Source organism: Corapipo altera, unplaced genomic scaffold (genome assembly GCF_003945725.1).
Source record: "Corapipo altera isolate COAL_440 unplaced genomic scaffold, ASM394572v1 61411, whole genome shotgun sequence".
NCBI classification, from domain to species: domain Eukaryota; kingdom Metazoa; phylum Chordata; class Aves; order Passeriformes; family Pipridae; genus Corapipo; species Corapipo altera.
The window spans coordinates 1,345,959-1,367,416 of record NW_020884875.1 but is presented as its reverse complement, the minus strand read 5'-3'; the positions used below and the strand labels follow the sequence as shown (position 1 = coordinate 1,367,416).

Below are 21,458 nucleotides of genomic sequence, written 5' to 3'. Positions count from 1 at the left end.
ACCTCCTATACTGCTCAGTCCCTGAGCTACAGAGAGCTGCGACTGCACCACAACAGCAAGAACTTCCATCTCCCATTAGGCAAACAGCTCATCTTCTGTTTGGAACGAAGCCAGGTGAGTAGTGAGCAACAGATACATCAGGAGCCAAAATTAAACAGCTCAACAACATGCACACAACTTGCAGACAACACGCTCTACAAGGCATGAAGAATTTCAGTGTTTTCAATGGGAAACACCGGTTGCAGAAGGGCTCCCCTTCCTCTAGGCCAAGATGACAAGGCTAAGCAAGACAGTTACCTTTGCATATTTTACATAATTACAGTTCTATTTTTCGACCTCAAAGGTGTATTTTCCCCCCACCATCTAAATACTGTGAAGTTGTACACAAACACAAGACTGCTTTTTTATTCATGACTTACATTCCAAAACCTCAAACAGGCATCAAATTCTTCTCAAGATAAAAATAATTCTAAAATTCTTTCTGGTTTTAATTTCTTTTGGAGAGAATGCTCTAAAGAACAGGGGGTTGGGAATGGAACATATTTCTGTTCATATTTTCTGAGTTAGCCTTCCCCCCTCACCCTGAACTTTCACCTCCTTGCAGACGTTCATGCCTGTTGAAAATTAAAATGTCTGCATTGCAGGATCGGCCATTATAATTCAACACATGCTGTTTTGAAGGAGAAAAAGCATGTTTTTGAAATAGCTCTGTTACAGGTCAGGAATGTAAAGCAGAGTTCATATTTCAGATGAAAATGGGAACCAGAGCTTTTCCTTGCAAACCCAACTCAGCTTGCAAGCAGTGAAGGAAAAAGAAGTCTGTGTAGTAAGGTCTTTGTAGTGTCAGGGATTTAAGTGTCCTAATGAAGAGGCCACTGATTGCTTGGGTTTTACAAAGGGCAGCATTACAAAGTCCTGTTTTTATGACTGAATGCAAGATTTGCTTTTAGAACATACTTTCCTACTGCAGTCTTTGCTCTGCCACAGATGACTCAATGGGCAATCCCTTGGTCTGTATCATTCCAGAGAGCATCCCAGGCTCACCAAACAACAGCACTATTGAAACACCACGAGTAGAAACAGTACAACTCAAATGAGATGGTATCACTACGATGTACTATACTCCTCAAAGCTATGCAGACTGTGGTTTGATGCATTTTGCTACAAGTTCCAACACCTCCCCAGAGAAGAGGGCAAAATCTCTTTGTCTCAAAACTCAAATCCCACAACTGTTTTAGTTCACCTACTCTAAACAGTCCTTTTTTTGCACTCAGATTCATGTGTGTGCTTAAGGGAAAAGGTTATGGAAGCCACTACATCTGTACAGTATCAATGTCAATTCCCTACAGTGAAGCATCTTGCTTACTGATCTTCCCAGAAGATGCATGGGAAGCCAAGGGATGGCAAACAAGACCATGAAGAGTTCATTCTCACAGACAGAGCATCTCCCAAGCTATCCACAGAATTTGTGTTGCAGAATTTGTCCATCCCTGACTTGTATTTGCCTGAGATGCAAGAATCTGCCAGACAGATTTGCTCTTAGTGTAATACATCTTGAATGTTCACTAGATTACAGTACCTTGTCCAGGTAACAGGCTCATGGGAAAGGTTCCTGAGAAAGCCAGTAAGAATGATATACATATCTCCCATACAGAAGATACATGTTTTGCATATAAACTATCTAATCACTACCGGGTTTTAGGCTAAACCTCTGCTGCCCTGACAAGTTGAAAGAGGTAGCAACCTGGACAGAGCAGCCACTAGACAGACAGCATTCCTGCACATGCATCTTTAGATGTGCAAGAGACAATAACCTCCATGTCTGAAGAGTGAAGCTGGAAAATTTACATCATACAACAAAGCATGGTTATGATAATGACAAAACATGCTATTCTCTTTCATTTATTTTCTGCATCCACAGTGTAGAATAGCAAGAAATAGGATGCAAGTTGTATCATTAAAGTTCTCACACAATGACAGTGACAGAGTATGACCATTGTTTGACCAGAGGTTGTGCCGATCCACACAACATTCAAGACATCAGGTAGAAAGAAAAAAAAAATTCAATATAGCAAAAGGATGGGGTCTACTTATTTTACTAGAAACAATGCAGGCAGATGTGTGTCAGAGTTCAATTTACCCTAACATTTCAACCAAGGCTGAAAGTCCTGTTGCACAAAGCACCAGAGAAAAAAAAAAAATCTACCCTTGATTATTCTCAAATTGCAAGTGTAGCCAGATGCCTGCAGAAACAAAGACAGTCTCCAAAACAGCCATGTTAAGTAGCTTTATTAAACAAGTTCAATGTGACACTACTTTTATAATTGCATCTATTTTACAGAGTGGAATTGGATCTCCTAACAAGTTTATTTAGCGTAGGCAGAAACCACATCCCTATTCTCGAACATAAATTGTCAGCTTTAAAAACTGATCCCAGCTGGTAGCTTTCTGTTAGCACTACTTTGCAACCAAGAGAAACCTTCAGCCCTTGATAAGGGCAGCTTTAGCAAACTCAGCAATACAACTTAGAGAATCCCGTTCTCGTTCCAGAATTATTTCTTTAGAAATAAAATTTAATTTGGTGTCAGTCCCTTCTCTCCCCCCAACCCTCCAGGAGGTTTATGTGATCATTCTATACCAGTACGCCTGCTCCAAGATTACTGAAAGCTAGGAAGCAGTCTCCAAGACAAATAAGCTCATGCAAGTTTCATGAAAACCTGTGATTATGTTAACAAGAATAATACAGTACTTCCACCAAAGACTGTAGCATGAGCTTTGGCTGTTTCGTTTGATCTGTCAAATGCCAAACAGCTACCTGCACTACCTGCTTAAGCAACTGGGAAGAGCCCCAGCAGACATTGTCTGATGCCTAGCAGGCACACAGGGGACGTGGGAGAGAATTGTCTCTACACATATGCCAGAGAAAGAGCAAAAAAGGCAGACACTGAAGGCCAGAATGTGAGAACCACAGGTACTGTGATGGAGGAGTACAAAACAACCACACAGGGAGGCCAGGCTTTGCTAGTTCTGCTTCTCATAAAGGACCTTGTGAAATCTAAGAAATCTAAGACTGATTCTGCCCAATCTCAAACATTGCAAATGCTCTTGTGATGTTTTCTAAAAAGGTCACTTAACTTTCTTACAACTTTTGCAGGGTATGTAGTCATATTTACAACATAAATCAGGTAGACTTTTTTGCTAGGAAAGGAGGTTTAAGTTGGAGGATTGAGTAGGAAAGTAAGGGAGATCACAAAGAGAATGTATTTAGTACTTTCAACATCAAGACAGCAACTTCATCCTGTTGCCTTGCATACAAAAAAAAACCAAAGCAGTTGATTAACTCCCTTAAAAACACACTCTCTTGAGCCACTGAGGAGGGAGAACCACGTGAACACTACACTGCTTTCCACGACTGGAAATAATATTCTCTCCCTGTCATTCTCATCAGCTGAAATTACGTTCTCCCCAGAAATTGCAGTGCATGGCAGGACTGGCAAGCTTACATACTAAAAGACTGAGACAGTTAAGCATTAAGTAAGAGAACACAAATTAACATCAACTGCTGATTTTCCCCACCACTAGGCTTTCTTGTAACAAAGGCTAAGAACATTGTAATTAACTTTGCTCATGAAATGCTATGTTCTAAAGTTGGGCCTAATTAGATGAAATATAATTCTTGCCAGAAACAGATAATGTGTGTCTTTCATCAGCTTGGGTGATTGGAATTTATTAATGTTCAGCAAATCTGCATAGCACAAATTATGTTTACCCGCTGCTCCACAAACAAGCACGGTGTCTCTTTTAGGTAAGATAATCTGCATTTGGTACTTTATGGGAGAGGAATGTGGCTTTCATTTTAGAATGAAACTTTATAAGAGAAGAACCCCTCAAACTGCAAGGGTAAGATGAGGAGATAAAAATAACAGCACTAAGTATAGCAAGATCCTGGCCCAGCACAAGCTTTCTGCGGTACAGACAGACACACAATAAGCTTGCAGGGAACAGCAAAGGGATATTGAAAGAGGGAAGGAGGCACGGCTTAGCCATGATGCTTTTCATTATAGCAGTAACAACAACTAAGATCTATTGGTAAGCACAATGCCTCAAGGGCAGCATGAAAAAGCCACATGAAGATGTGCCAAAAAGATCCTCAAAGCTGCAGTAGGACAATAGAGGCTCAGGCTGATGGTAACTCACTCCCATGTTAGTGTCTTCTGAAGTTAGTTTAGCTTGAAATACTTTTGAACTCCACCCATTATCAGCTGAAGAGAAAACAAAGAACAGAACATGGATGATGATGATTCATGTCAGTGCAAGCTCCTATTTTTCTATTTCAAAGAAAGACTGCATGTCAGTAGACACATTTCCTTCAGTTTTTTTGTTTGTTTTGCTTCCAACCAAGAACTTTTCTCCAGGGCTCAGAAGTGGCAGGCCATCTCAAATGTCCGAACCCTTTTCCCACAAAGGGAGACTGAAGTGACCTCCCCACCTCTGCAGGGGGGAAAGCAGTGCTGAAGATCCAGTAAAGGTCTCAAGCTGATTTTGCCAGAGTAGTCCTGAAGCAGAAAACAAGATGGTAGGCTGTCTTCTCTGTTAATGTCTTCTCCTACCAAAACAATTCAGGAAAAAAAACGGAAAACTGACCAAAAATGCAGGGGAAGGGAGGGGTATAACACCAGCAGTTCTATAATTTTGAGTCTTCCCTTAAAACCCAAAGCCGCAACAAATCACACATTTGATAAGGATTAATTGCATGGAAAACCAATTAAGTCTAGAGTTACAAATGTCAGAAAGACTGAAGAAGACTCTCTAATTTCATTATTAGGTCCTGCCCCCATGTCTAAAGAGTTACAGTATTCAACCACCAAGGTTTTGATGTCATGTAGCAGGCACTCAGCTGTAATTGTAGATTCTTAGCATACTACATGCCTTCTACACAACCACTCCTTGTTAATTATTGTTATAGGTGATGGATTTCATAACCAGAGCTCCTAGTCCTCTTTAATAATTACTGTTGTGCAAATATTTTGGACTTCTGTAAACACTGTTACTAGAGATCACCTATGCTAGGTGGCAAGCAAAGCTGCTGAATTCTGGAAAGCCGAATCACTGTGTTCAGAAGTTTCAGAAGAAGTTACAGCCTCATCTTCTGAGTGAGACAGGAGCTGGACATTCATAAGTTTAAACTCCTGAATGTGTACCAACACTACTGGTCAGCTTATCTAGTTTTGTCATACTTTAGACATCTTGAGTTGATATCCAAGTTTGAAACAGCACAGGATAATTTCTAGTGTGACTATTTAAGGATATTTTAAGATAAGCAGTAGGTTACTTTTGGAACTTATGCTTATGTGTATGTGTTTGAAATGAGTCATGAAGAGACAAGACTATAAAAAATTCACATCACACACACTCTGTGAAGGAATTTAGTACATTTCTGGTTTAGCGTTGCATGTTCAGTTTAGCAGCACTCTGGCAAACGTTGCTAAGATTTGCAAGATTTGCCCTACCAACCAGTCAGTAGGTACAACCACCAAATACACCCCTAGAATCAGCCAGATCAGGTATGAAAAAATTTATGAGCTTTTAGATTAGAAGCTAGGTGTTACGAGAGCATTCATTACGTCTGATCAAAGCCTCAGAAAGAGGTGACTTGCCATAGCAAAGAACCTTCCCCATAGAGGAAGGGACTTACCTCACCTATGAATAGCAGGAAGCCCAAGAATCATGCTGTGTACAGATCACTGCATCTCCAGAAAACAAGCTATTTCCCCTGCAGCTCTTTGAAACCCCTACTTCCAAATTTTCTTTTCTACAAGATGTTCCTTCGTGTTACTTAACCGGATATTCCAGGTGATAAGCAAAGCGACCAAAGAGATATAAACAGTCTTAAACATTTCAGGGAGTGTATGGTACAGAAAGACTTAAATCTGAGTTTGAGTTTCGGGTTTCAGTTTCTTTTTTCTTTGATTATTTGATTTTGATAGTTTTTAAGAGCATAGATTTGGCAACACTTAAGATTTTTTCACTCTTCTAGGCTTAGACTTGAAGACCAAAAAAAAGGCTGCTTTCAAAAAAAAAAAAAAAAAAAAAATCTATCTCCAAACAGACAAATTAGAATTCATGAAATAAAGTCAATAAATGGGGAAGGTACTGCATAAATTCCTGCAAAACAGTGTCAATTATTGGAAATTGTGATGAATATTCTTCTCACATTAAACTACCATCATTTCTAGCGTTAATAAGGTAGCATACCTCTTCTAACAGATGAGAAATGCATATAGCAAGATCTGTTTCACTACACTTGGTCTGTATACAGTTGTATTTAAAATCCAGACAGTTTTCTTCATTAAACTGCGGGCAAAGGAGCTTGGATGATGTAACTTAAGAACACACTGAAACTTTCCCCTATTCTCAACCCAGAAATGCTTATAGCAGCTGAAGCATGCAATGTGAAATAAAGCTGGTTAAAAAGAAGACAAGGGAATTGGTTAGGGAATAGGGGCTTCTTGGCATTCCTTTAAACCATTTCCTGTTCACCCTTGTGCAGTGTAATACAACCCTAAGAAAATACATCTGACCTCACTCTTTTCAGCTGCATTACAAAGGTTTTAAAAGCAATTTAAGTATCAAATTCCACATTCATAAACAACAACAAAAAAAAGAGGTTATACATATTATTGCCTTTGTCTTACACTAAGACAAGTTCGGGGTTTTTTTGTTGTTTTTTCTTAATTTAATGAGAACTTCGATTTTCCCTGGGAGACGAGGTCAACAGACTAGGGCACTTCCTGTCTGTAGCAATGTCGTGTGCTTATGCAGACATGAGTCTTCTGACAAACAACTGATTTATTTCAAAGAGGGGGTCATTACAATGGCATATAGCAAGATCACATTCTTTCCTACTTGTTTTGCTTAATCACTATGGATTATTCAAACATACTTGAAAAGAAGATGCATTTCAGCTGTGTGTGAAAACTGACAATTCATCCAGAATCCCCCCACGCACTGAAAACAAGAGGAGGAGACATGTTCTAGGTCAGAGCATGGTCATGCATTGAGAAAAACTGGGAGCAATCCTACAACTGAACTACTTAAATGTAAAAGATGTGGTCCTACAAAGTTCTGAGCACCTTGTCACCACAAACACAGGTCTCAACTTTTCAGAAAAGATCATTAAAGGAGACCAATTTCAGGGCCATTAATGGATCCATATTTAAAAATCACCCCTCTAACTCTTACTGATGGAAGTGTCCATGCAACCCTCATGCAGTCCTACTACACACATTTGGGACAAACTCCAGTGCCCTGTAAAGGTCAGATTTCCAGCAGTGTGCAACGGCAGCACTTCCACAAACTACCCGGAGATTTTAAACAGGGGGAAACTCAAGAGACAAAAGTTTACAACAACAGCCTGCAGACACACCAAGGTCAGAACAGTCTGACGAGTCTTAAGCTATGCAGAGTTGAGAAAGAAGTTAGTCTGGGTATGGTAAAAGCTGCTTGTCTCTAAGAGAATTTACACAGTCCTCATATTTCCACAGTATCTGAGTACTGCAGAATCACTTTTCTATCCATACCAACTACTTCATTTAAATATTTTTACACACCTCTCCCTTATTTTTAATGATTGAAAGTGGGCTAACAAATCCCTGCACAAGGTTGCTGTTGAAAGATGAAGGACTGAGCCCTTCTTCCGATCTTCTAACCATTCCTTCCTTTACTGCACTACGCTGGCAGTTCTCACACTGGGAGCTTAAGCTCTCAACTAGGAGCTTAAGTCAATTCCAATGGCAAGATTTACGGTACCTGTTCCCCTCCCTCTAAATCAGATTGTACTAAGTTTGTTTTCAGCCGCCTTCAGTGCATGTACTATGTACGAGCTACTTGAAAATGCTTAATTTGTTTTTCTGATGTCAAAGAATGTAATTTTCTAATTGTGTTTGCTGTATGTACAGAGCCAAAACAATCCTACATTCATAAAACTGAAGATACTAAGCACTACAGAGGTAATTTAGAGACCAGTGGGGGAGGGGGGACTCAAACAACAAAAAACCTATTAGTGTTAAAAAGAGAAACATAAATTTAAGAAAATTAAATTTTTGTCCCAACCACAGTTATTAAACCCATGGGAGTTACCCAGGAGACAGAAGGGGAGAATGAGTGCAAGAATTGCTGCTGCCAAAGAGCAGGAGGAAATCTGTCATTAAGTAATATTTAGGTCTAATTTCTAGATAGCAGACTTTTTTCCTGTTAGCTTATAGACAGACACAACCAGAGCCACCATCACAGCAAAGAGGCAACTTAGCATTTCAAGAATAAATTATAAAGTGACTTGACCTCCATCTCAAAGTATCATGACACATTGGTGCTGGGAGGGAGGGGAAGCAGATTATAAATCTAAATTCCAGGCATGGAAACTCACTTGCATGGATTGGGAAAAATACACAACGGCATAACAATTACATTCTTACGTTACCAGAAGGAAAAACGCCAAGCACATTTCACCTACAAGTTAATTTACTAAACTCGCCCTCCTAGTGTCTGAAGAACACTAATTTAATATTCTTCTATTTTGTATCAGAAACTCTCATATTGGACCTGGTGCCTTCCCTTCGACACTGCACAGCTAAATGAAGTAGATACTATGTATTTTACAAGGTGAAACAGCAGCCAGACTTGCTCATTTGCCCAAAACTGTGCAAAGATACAGAGAATGAGTTTGAACACAGCCTTCTATGGCCACAGGAGGGTCCCATCTTTTTCCAGCTAGTCTAAATTAAAAGAAGAAAATAATAAAAAACCTGTAGCGTTTATCACCTAATGTGTAATGACTGACCAAGCATCCACACTGAAAAATGTGAAAAAACATATCATACATTATTCCAAAATCCTAGGCAATATAACAGAAACCAATGGTCAGCCTTCAGCAGAAGAAACTTACCTGTAGCCATTTTCCCCACACCCCGCTCATGTTTGCCCCATCCCATTCACTATATCAGAGTTTAGCAAGCAATATCAATTAATATGAATTACTTTTTCTCTCAAATGACCTTCTCAGAAAAGCAAAATTACTCACAAACATAAAACTCCAACAGCCTACATCTGACCTCATGCATCTTACCATCATCTGAGTAAACGGGGATAGCTGCACTGCACCACCACAGGAAAGTTTCAGGAATTTTTAGCCGTGACACTAATCTGTGCTAATGTTCCTCACAAACACATGGATAACACAACCTTCCTCTCAAGAGCACAGCATGCTAAATAACCAGCACAGCAATCCAGCTGAAGCGAGACCTGGCTTGCACACAAGGATCCTACACTAAGAACAACAAAACCAAAACACACTGAGCAACTCTTGAGTTTACAAGCAAACAACACATGCATTAAGAAGTGGTATTCACTACTGGATAAAAAAAACTGCTGTTGAACATGAAGCCTAGGGCAGCTTCTTGCTGTACAGTGCTTCACACACAGAGCCCTGTTTGCAACACCTATTGCAAGAGAGCCGCAGGGACACACACCTGCTGCCTGTTGTACTTATCACGCTCTAACATGACAGGAGACAGTTGTGAGACAAATCCAGCAAAATTAGACAGCAATAGACTGTTTGTACCAAGTGGGACAGGAACACAATTGGGTGGTCAAAAAGTAATCCAGAAAAATCCTACCCTTAAGTATGCCATTACTGTGCCAGTAATACACTCCAAGACAGCTTGAATTTGCAGTCCTCCTCCATCGACAACATAAGGCATAAGCACAAAATAAGCTGTTCAGGTTCCCTTAGCCACAGCTAAAGGAATTAAAGAAAAGTGTCCTGCTTCTTCCCCTTATAAGCACATAGGAATAATGTGGTCAACGTATGGCCTCCCTCAATATCCTTCTCTCTAGATTGAAGACATGGCTTTGATAGACTGTTTGGTGGACAAGGAATTGGCTGGTTGGCTGCATCCAGAAGGTATTTGTCAACAGCTCCATGTCCAGATGGAGATCAGCGATGAGGAGGTCAGTGATCAGTAAATTAACCTCATCAGAGATGGAGGTCAGCGATCAGAGGTCTATATTGGGATGAGTACTGCTTAATGTTTTCATCTGGGACACAGACAGTGAGAGCAAGTGCACCCTCAGCGAGTTTGCAGATGACACCAAGCTGAGTGGTGCATTTGACACACCTGAAGGACAGGATGCCATCCAGAGGGACCTGGACAAGCTCAAAGAGTGGGCCCATGGGAACATCATGAGGTTCAATAAGACCAGGTGCAAGGTTCTGCTCATGGGCCAGGGCATCAACACAGGCTGGGGGATAAAGGGGTTGAGAGCAGGCCTGTGGAGAAGGACTTGAGGGTACCAGTGGATGAAAAGTTGGGCATGACCCGGCCATGTGCATTCATAGCCCAGAAAGCCAAACGTGTCTTGGGCTGCATCCAAAGCAGGGTGGGCAGCAGGTGAGGGAGGGGATTCTGCCCCTCTGTTCTGCTCTCATGAGACCCTACCTGGAGCAATTAGCTCTGGGGTCCTCAGCATAGGAAAGACATAGACCCATTGGATATCAAAGGGCTGGAGTACCTCTCCTCTGAGGACAGGCTGAGAGAGTTGGGGTTGCTCAGCCTGGAGAAGAGAAGGCTTCAGGAGATCTTATTGTAGCCTTTTGATACTTAAAGGGTGCTTGTAAAGAAAGATGGAGAGTGACTTTTTAGCAGGGCTTGCTGCAATAGGACAAGGAATAATGGTTTGAAACTAAAAGAAGGTAGACTGAAACTAGATGTAAAGGAAGAAATGTTTTACAATGAGGGGGGTAAAACACTGGAGCAGGTTGCCCAGAGAGGCTGTAGATTGCCTCATCCTTGGAAACATCCAGGGTCAGGTTGGACCAGGTTTGGAGCTACCTGATCTAATGGTAGATGTCCCTAGTCACAGGAGGGGGTTGGACTAGATGACATTTAAATGTCCGTTCCAACCCAAAGCATTCTATGATTCTGACCTAAGGCCTTTAGGAATCAATCTCCAAGGCAAGTACACATTTACAGATAAAACAGCTTCTACACTTGTATTCACAAAGCACTGCCTTCAACCAAATCCCCTCATACACCATTAAAAGGGTTGTAGAGAGACTCATAGTTTCAAATCTGATTTCATTACTACACAATTTTACGCATTTTGTGCCTGTTGACAAGAAGCAATAGAGGCAAAACAACTGAAGACATGAATCTGACAGCATGCTATGGCTTTTCTTAATGATTAATAAAGTGCTTGTGCATGATGAAGCTCCCTCTGTTTCGAAATGCAGCAATCTGTCTGCAGCTGGGGTGTGCAGCAAAAGTGCTCACAAACAACACATCAACTAACACTCTGTACCCTCATGCTGTTGCTTTCTTCCTGGAAGATTCCAGAGTTCATCTACATCTCAAGTAGTGCCTTTGAGTTAAACTTCCTATATACCTACGGATTATACATCTGAAATACAGACCTGAAGGGCAAGGTCACTGAGGGGCTGCCATTAATCCTGTTGAAGAGAATCACATCATATCAAAAGCAATGACCTGCCAAACAAACAAACAAAGCAAGGGGGAATACAACAAAAACTCAAGCTACTTTACATACCAAAAAGAAGACACTGTTGGACAAGCCAACAATCTGAGCATTCTCAATAACCACATGTATTTCTATGCTAGATTCAGGGGAAATCCGTGCCTCACTGGAACCCCACCATATGCATCCATGGAGCCAGAATTTTGGGTTTCACTCTTGATTCAATGCTCAGCCAAGCAGATTGAACTCTTTCTTCTGACTTCAAAGGGCACTGTTTCAGGCTCTGGATAAGCAGACAGGTTTCCCAAGTTTACAAGATTCATAAGAGGATCATACACAGCAAAGAAACAAAGATGAAAGAAAACAGGTATGCACCCATGAACCAAGCCACACAGGTATGTCAGACACATACATATGCATTGGTAACCACATCACTTGCAAAGTTATTAAAACACCTTTGCTTCTATCATCGTAATCAAGTCAGTGCAAGTGTTGTGGACAACTAGCTGTGTATTTCATCTGAGATACACACATGCAGCATAGCTGGGGAATGAGACTTCTCAGACAGCTGTAGAGGAGTAAACTTAGCCTGAGTTTCAGATTATGCTTTGCTAGTCACCTCTCGAAATCCAAACAGTATAAAGTAGCACTAGTGTCAGGTGAAACAAGAACAACACTTAAGAAGTTTTCTACCTCAAAATACATCAATGTAAAGTATGGAGTCCACATAACAACCTAAATACAGGAAGAGACAATACCTGTGGTACCAATAAATGTGGACAGAAGCTGTGAGTCCAAGAAATTAAGATATCTCAAAGCTGTAGTTAAAAGATGTTCAACCATGATGGCTTTTGCCAGCACAATGTTAACAGTATTTTTAAAAGCTTGAGGTTGCAGCTATGTCTAGATTGTTTAGACCTAGAAGTAGAAAAAATAGCTCATTAAATAGCTTTTCACATGTCAGAATAACAACACAAGTCCACGTTTCCCATTTCCTGGGAAGAATAGCCACTGATATCCTGACTCTCATCTACGCTTAAGCTTAACAGACATTCAGAACATGCATGAGACATATTCAGAACACTTCAATGAGACACAAGTGTGACAATGTGCAAGGAAGCAAAAAAGGGCTTGAAACAATCAGAACAGCTTCTTGAAGAACAGGACTAGAAAATATTGCTGGAATAAGACAAATAATACATCACTTTCAGCCTGATTAACTCCTAAGCTTTTGTTGTCTACTTACATCATTCTTAGACTCCCAAAATATAAGCATAGGATATGCTTAGGCTATAATCTAAGGCTCAAATCTCTGCTAAAATAAAACGTATGGGTGTTATATTACTTAGATCATATTAAAGGAGATATTCACAGCAAATTGTCTTTACTAACAACAAAAAACAAGACAACAACCTTCAAACACAAAGACTGGACCATTCCTTAAATCCTCTCCTTTACATGAGTTTTAGCTGACAACTTCGACAGCTGGACAAATCAGATTAGGCACGAGTAGTGCCAAAAAGGAAGAGAGGATATAGTGCACCACAGTAAGGACACACAGACTGCTCATTTATAATTTTAAAACTTTACATTTAAATCTTATTAAAGATAAACAAACAAATGAAAAAACTACAGTTGCTTTTTCTCCAACTATTCCAAACTCAGGCCTTTGAACTTTTTAAAAGGACACAAAATAAATGTCTCTACACAACAAAGATTCCTTTCTTGTTACCAATATATTTAAAAATACTAGTTTTTTTCCAGTTTGCATATGCCAATTTGCCTTTCTTCTTCCTACTCCCTCCCATTTCATAATCCTGTTTAAGGAAATAACCATGTGTTTATTCAAAGTAAGCTAACTCCAAACCCAGGTTCGCCTATTGCAGTTCCAAACCACATAGCACAGTTCTCATTTACCAATTCCCTTTCCTTTCTGTCTCAAAAATTTGGAGATGCTGCAGGTTGTTTATAGAATATCTGCCTCAAATATCAGCCTCAGTCTTTGTACTTTCCCATCCAGAGACAGACGATCAACAGGCAATCCACAAGAACCCAGTTGCTTCTTCTCACAGAAGAGTTACCAAAATAGTAACTCTGACCCTAAAGCTTCAACTGTCCCTCCTTTCTCCCCCCTTTCAGACTTTTTTCCTTTCCTTCTGTTTTCCCATACCCTTATCTGTCAGTCTTTGCTTGCTTTCTCCATTACATTTTTTTTCCACCATTAAAAGAGATGCTACATAACTTATGGGCTGACACTGGCCCCCCCTTACAGAGGGTTCAGGCACACCAGAATTACAGTTCACCTGAATAAGGTAATTTTAGGAGTGCTCCAGGTACATTCCTATTGTCAATAATAAAGAAAATACATTACTTGGCAGGAGGTTCACGTTGGACTGACCAGAACTGGAAGCAGGTCTTACTCTAATACACTCAGAACACGTTTAATTTCTTTCCTGCATAAAGCATTTAAGCTTTGGCTGAGAGAGCAAGGTGACTAGAGCAGAGCCTTATGCTGTCCAGAACCGGAGGCATGAAGCTAAATAGCTCAGGAGCAGAAAATGGGGTAGAAGGTAGAATCTTTGACTCCTGAGAGAGAGGGAGAATCAGGAGCCACACCGCTTGTTTCAAGAGGAAGAGAAGGTTAAATTTTCCATTCTCAAGAAGAGGTGCTTGAGGACAGTCTACAAACTCTGGAGATCAAGTCTTCCCCTACACGCTGAATAGTGGAATCAAAGACTACTACTGAACAAAATAAACGAGTGAAGCTACAGTCATGATGATATGTGTCAGGTTGATTTAATCCAACATCCAATAAAAGCAGGACACTGAAAAGCAAGTTTTAAGAGTTCATTTTCTATATAACTGTGTATAGTGGTCAGAAAACATGGTCATTTCACTTTTTTTTGCCAGAGTGAACTTTGTACGTGAGTTTCTTGTCACAATTACCCTGAAAGTAAGTAGTACATGCACACAGAGTGGATACAGCAATTTTCATTCCCATGCTCCTTTTTTGGTTAATTGTAGTTTTCAGTGGATAAAACAAATTAAGAGCTGTTTAAAGGAGATCACGTGTTATTACTTTTCAAGTTGCCCCACCCAAGTTTTGTTCTCCCACACATTCAGTCAGAGCACGAGAACACAGAGATTTCAATACAATGTATCCCAACAATCTTTCCATTCCAGACCCTCACACAGCCTTTTGTACTTTAAAAACTGTTAAATGGATGCCAGCTACTTAGAACATTTGGCATTAAAAAGAGGTACCAAGCCTTAATTAGCACAGTGTCTAGATTAAGACTGAGATTTTGCACTACAACATATCTAGCTATCTCATCATTTTGAGCTGTATGGAACAATCACTACACCAAAATCCAAAAAGAAGACATTTTAATTAGAACTGCAAATTTCTCAACCCCCGCATGATAGTACAACAAATAAGCATTTCCAGAAATACCAGAAGTTAGAGCTGGCAATTAGCATTGGGAAATCCCAGCCTATCTTGGCTCTGCCTCTGACAACAGCTACATTTTCTGCTGAACTGCACAGTCAACTTTCCACTTTAAAAGACACTCCGCTGTTTTAATTATTCAGTATTGAAGATATTTGGAAAAAAATCCCAATTCTAATCTTCTTCTTGTCCAGTCAACAATTGTAGTAATTAGAAGAAAATCAGTCCACTGACAAATTGCAATATGTGTTTTTCAGATCATCTTTGGTACTCCAGAAAATGGTTCTAAAACTTTTCAGTTTTCACTTACAAATTTATGATAGTGAAAACAATCCAAACCATCACAGCCCTCACATAATATGCCTTTTCTAGAGTAACAAAAACCAGTTAAAATTCAATCTACCCAAACAGATCACTTACGTTCCTACCTCATCTTAGTGTCATAGAGCTAGATATTTAAATGTGTGTGGGTGCCTAAAAGTGTTGATGAGCATCTTGTAATATTTAAGAAGCAGGTAAAACATGTTTAGGCAAGCTTAATCTTTGCACATTTGAAAATCCACTTTGCCATCACCTGCCTGTTTAAGATTTTAGATGTTTTTGAAGGCAGGCCACAAACTGACTAGTCACTTCAGAACACACTCCAATATCAAATATTAATAAAAGACCTAATAAGACATCAGTAGCTCTGTTTTTGTTTTAATTGGATTATTTCAAAATCTGCTTTTCCAAGCAGAAACAATGAAGAACTTATGTCTTACTGCATAGAGACATTCATTCTCCATTGTGTGAATAAACTACAATTTCAGCTTTCAAGTGATAGTTCCTGGTATTCCTATGCCAACTTTTTCAAGTGTTACATGTAATAGTTGCTTGCAACAATTAAAGTGGTCATCCTTTTAGGTGATCAGCTTTCAGATGTTTAGAAGGTGGTAGGTTTTGAGTCTGATAATGAGACAAAAGAGACTGGGGAGAGCGGAGAAAATACAGCTTTTCAGGCAGAAGAAACTTGTTGCTTTGTGAAGACATGAGTGCAATTTCTGTTGTTCTACACATTCTTCAAGTCTGCACATCACTGCTTAGCTTCCAGTCCACTGCTTTGCTCCCACCTAGGCATCCTCTTCACAGATTCCTATTCTACAAGCATCCTCCTGTGACTACACATCACTTTGACAATAGTCATTTGTGACAGAGCGATAAATCTCATTCCTTCTCTCCAAATACACATGTTCACATGGCAACAGTCACCCCCAGGAAAGATTTCACAGCCATTAAGTGTGTCAAGGACAAAAGATTCTCCAGTTAATGGAGCTGGTTTCACACATAGTAAATCATTTAAGATACAGAGATAGAGTAAAAGCATGAAGTGAAGAGTCACTCTTCTATTTAAGAGTGATACTCTCACCTCTCAGCTGTGGACTATATCAGTTTTGCTAAATATCTGATTTAGAAGCCTAATTCCCTTGTGTGTTCCTGCAACCCCTTTGCTGGCATGTCCACTATTATGTTTTTTGGGCCAATAATCTAAAGTGCTAAGCCAAGCAACAACCGCAGAAAGGGATGTCCTGCTGTTCCCCCCTACTTTCACCATTCCTCTCAGGGTTGACCCTACAGTAAGATAGAGCAGAGAGTTATCCACCTGATACTCACCCTACAAAGTAATTTTCCATCACTTTTTCCCTGAACTGGCTCACTACAGGGTCAAATACCCTCAAGATGAGAAGAGTAGATATGAAAAAAGAGGCAGCAGGAAAGTCTTTTTCACAAACTGCAAGACTGGCATCACTACACACCAAAGGAATGCCTTGACACCAAGACATATGCTTGAATATCAGCAGTTATGCTCACTTTGAATTCAGTCACTCCAGAGAAGCTTAGAAAGCTTTAATATATCAGTGAAATTTCCTTCGTGGTCTTCATTCAGCCTCAATGCTGGAGAAGTGTTTGTGTAATTCCTGTTTCTCATACGCACCTTGAAAACATATTTCCTACTTTTCCCACTCCTTATTTCTTTTATGCTAACAGTGAGCTTACAGAGAAGGGTACTGTTCCTTACCCCAAGACACCTTCAGTTCTAAAAAATTATACAATAAAGATTTCTTCTAGAAAGGAATGAGGAAAATAGTCTGTCCATCTCTGCTGATTTTACCCTTATCTCCAGTCCAAGAGTGGTTACCATATCTTATAAATTTAGATACAAATACAACAAATTCCAATTAAAAAGACCTTCACTTTCTTCTCAAAAATTATAGCTAAGGGCAGCTTCTAGAAAGTGAAGAGAAGGATAATTTTCCTTGTTTATCTTGCAGAAAATATAGAACAGCTCCTGTTGGTTGTTTTGAATTATGCCCTTAAGGTTTGGCTTCAAAACAGAGGAAACCAGATTGTCACAGATTTAGACTATTGTGCTCTTAGAGCAGTATATCTAAATTTTAGGTATCTGAAAAATCCTTTGTGGTCAGCTTTGTCTCCAGACAGTAGACAGCAGCAGTATCAAACCAGCAATTACTTTCAGATGCTGCTTGATTTTGGGGAGAGGCGCACACACATTACCAAAGATAGATAAGTAAGGAATAAGTGAACCAGTGCGATTTATAATAGTGGCTGGACTAGCTACAGCAAGATCTGGTTTCATCACGCATGTCACTTAGCCTTTGCACTAGAGAAGCAGCCCAGCTAACTAGCATAAAAGTGTGAATGAAGTCATCCTAACACACAGGCACACCTAACCTCCAAGTGTGATCATATATTAGCCAATGGACTGTTCCTATTACTCAGTCAGATGACTATTAAAAGTTTTACTGCTGTAGGTGAACTCAAAATAGCAATTGCTGCCACTTGTTACAACAGGAGCAACAATGTCTGACCACAAAACTATAGCAGTTCTGAACTGAAAGGCATGTTCAGTTAGATGAGATACCGGAGATTTGTGATATTATTTTTATTTGTTGTGAAGTGGCACAGGACACTGTGCCACTGGCTGATTCAGTCTGGTGACCAGCAAAAGCCAAACACTGCTTAAGTAGCTAAAAGTGTTTTGGCCTGCATCCAAAACCAGAATATTTCTAGAATGCTCTAGATATTCTAGAAAACAAAGGGTGGTTGACATATTTAGCTTGTCTATAGAGTTGGTCTTTCAAGAAACACCTCTTTCTAAACTATAGTAGTAGAGCAGTGCTGCTGCTAGGAAGCCAATCCAGCAGCTACAACAAATGCTAACCTGTAGCTCAAAAGACTTTCTAAACAGTAACCAGCACATCTGCAGGGTACACTGTAACAGTAACTCTACCTTCTTCACTGTTACTGGTGGGCGCTACAGTAACAGTGTATTTACAGCATTAAAGACACACCACTCTGACGGAGTGCCACAAGACCATCTTTACATGAAAGCATACACTGTGTGCACTGTGTAATTTTATTCCTGAATATGAAAACTTCTTAAGAAGCTCTATTTTCAAACCTAAGCATCTTCAGCATCTTTATCCTACATGGCTGCTTCAGGACCCCATGCAAATCTGGCCATGACAAAAGACACATCACTTCTTTCAGAGCAGAACAAAAATTTAGGATGAAGAATGAAATGTTACATTCTTCACAGATCATGGAATTTTGTTACAAATTCCACACAATATCTGGAAAGTCAATTAAGCACAAAGTCACCTATTTCACTGACTGCTTACTAGCAGCACAAAAACCTGGAATGAGTAGGCATAGAAACAGAAGGACAAGAACAGGACTGGATACAGCAGTTCCACAGCTCCAGGGGAAGTACGTTTACCATACAAGTAGAAGTCTCCACTGATACTACTACTACTAGCAAGAGGCGACACATGATGTACAGCCTAATGTCTCTCTTAATGCCATTTGAAAAATGGTCCTGAGGACCTCCATATTTATGTCTGTCTTCCTCACTGCTCCAGCCTCATATCCACCCCTCCTATCACACTAGAGCTGATAAATCACAGCTACCCTAATTGCTGAGTGGGTTCCCGTATTCTTACTGACAAAGAAACCCTGCCACAGTCTGAGACATTTTGTTAAGTGCTCAAACACCACACTGATAAGAGCAGTATTATGGTTAGACAGAAGTATGATTGGGTAGTAAAGTCCTTACTAGGCTTAATCCTAAACCTGGAACAAAGTTTCGGTCTGGGCACCAGCACAACATAACTGAAGTTCTGCAGACCCTACATACATGTGTATGATTCAGTTATGGGGACCAGGGTAGTGAAATACTGTTAATTAACACAACAGAGAAGGGCCCTACAAATAGAAACAGTTTACTCCATACTGTACTCAGGTGTTGCCTTTGTGCTTGGAAAAAGATTTTCTTCTCTGTAATTCATTAACCTACAAGCTTATCAAGGTAGGAGTGAAGAACTTACTTCCAGCATGGAAACCAGCAGTCAAACTGAGCAGAAATACTTACGTCACTCTTCCTGAACTTTGCTTTTAAGCTCTTCATGCTGATCACATTCAACCTTCCAAACCTTTGAGGAGCTTTTTATCCTTCTTCAATATCTAAACAAAAAAGAAAGAAAAATAAGATTCCAACTCGATACCATTCAGTTCACTGGCAGCCAAGTCTGAATTGAATTTGCATACCTATATCACCCTTTGAGGATTTAGCCCTCAAGCTCTAAGAAAGATTAACAGCTAGCTAAGGAAACGTTCTGTTTCTCCAGACTTAAAAGCAAGCCTAAGACTGACCACTGAAGAACAGAACAAACCTTTACCAAAAGCTCAAGTATGTATCACATTATACTAGCTACGTCTCTACATAATTAGATCACCAACATGTTCATGTAGGAGCAGATTTCTCTGCCCAGTGCTTATTTTAACCTTATCACCAGGGTAGCCATCTGTGAAGTGGCAAAAGTAAAGTCACTCATTAAAACTTCACTATCCTTTCACCATGGGTCTGCACTGGGTAACAGAAGTACCGCCACTATTGTATGCACAAGCCTAACCACTAACTAAATTCAAAATTATACTTAAACCATGCATGACACACACTAGGATAGCTCAAGACAACATAGCAGATAGAATTATCTGAGCAAGAGAGAGATTACTCCTGGAAGAATTGTTTTAGATTCTTCCTCATAAGAAATTTTATCTGTATTCTTAGAGTCATAGCTGCTTATAACTTGGCAGCGCACTATCACAGTCGTGTTCCCCCTTCCTCCCTTTCATGCAGAGAAAACCAGCAGTTGAACAAACATATAAAACTAGTGCAACAGACAAGCTGTAAACTCTCACAGAGGAATGGGGTGCCAGTGTCTAGAGCAAAGTTTTCTAAAGAAAGCTTCAATTACACCACATATTGCCAACCCAGGACAAACCTAACAGTGAAGAGCATGTTAAAGGAGCATGGCAATGTGCTTTTTCCTACAGCACAGCAGAAAAACTTAATGAAGGAGCGATGTACATCTGGATTGGCAAATGCACCCATATAAAAATGTTCCACATTTCTTGTCTTACAGTATGCTTACTGAAAATAGTTAGTCACTTTCATCTGCAAGTTCTAGCTGCTATACAAATTCTTTCTGAAGGAACAGTTTAAAGCAAAGGATGTTCAGCTGTATAAACTTCCTCCCTCCACCCTAGAAGGAAAGTAGAAGAAGTTTTACAAATCTAGTCAGATAAATAAATAACTGAAATGAGGACTGGAGCATAAATTCAAATAGGTCACGCAGGGTCACTATGTTTCACATCACTCTTCAGAAACAGTGGATTACAGTTTGATAAGCAAAGTGAGACTCAATTGTTTCATAAAAGTACATCTCATTATTATGAGGTAAGCTGCTATATAACCACCATCACTCTACTACGAGTTTTAAAAATCTAACTATGCAGTATACTCTTAGTAGAATATATATGAATGCTTCTACAAAATACAAAGCTAAGTACCAGTCAGGAATAGCAATTAGTACTAAGTAAACACGTAATTCAGTTCAACCCCATATTTATCTGATAACCAGTTAGGACAAACTCAAGCACCTTTCTTCAAAAAGCCCCAAACAAACAAAAAATCCCATATAGTATGTACACACAAACACACTTTCCACAGGCCACACCCCTCCAACAGGTAACAATAGGTAATGTGGATGGGGTAATTCTGTAAGTTGTTAAATATCATTAAATCTAATTAAATTCCTGTAAGTCTAATTAAGCAGTCATTTTGAAGTCATGTCAGATTCCTGACTGATTCCAGGCATATGAAGAGGGGTTTTATCCAAAGTTCTCCCATTTAATCACAAGGAGAATGGGCTTGTGGCATTTTGTTTAATTCTTTAGTATGCAAAAGGAAAAAAGGAAAATAGATTTCGCAACTTTTCACTGCCCGACTTAAGTGACAATTTCTTAGCTCCTTCTTGGGCTGAGTGGTGTATTTGTAAAACAGTAATAATCTTTTTACTTGTAATAAAAAAAATTGTAACAATCAAAAAGAAGGAATTATTTCATGTTGCCCTCAGAG

The 21,458-nt window shown here is 39.7% G+C and overlaps 1 protein-coding gene across 2 annotated transcripts in view; it reads right to left on the bottom strand.

Annotated features, from left to right (window-relative positions):
• The window catches only part of RAI14 (retinoic acid induced 14), an 87,026-nt gene that overhangs the window by 56,838 nt on the left and 8,730 nt on the right, over positions 1 to 21,458 (bottom strand). For both annotated transcript variants that reach the window (XM_027634934.1, XM_027634936.1), the window contains exon 2: positions 19,410 to 19,501. In XM_027634934.1, the coding sequence (XP_027490735.1) occupies positions 19,410 to 19,445 (36 nt within the window). In that variant the 5' untranslated portion in view covers positions 19,446 to 19,501. The remainder of the gene's footprint in view (positions 1 to 19,409; positions 19,502 to 21,458) is intronic.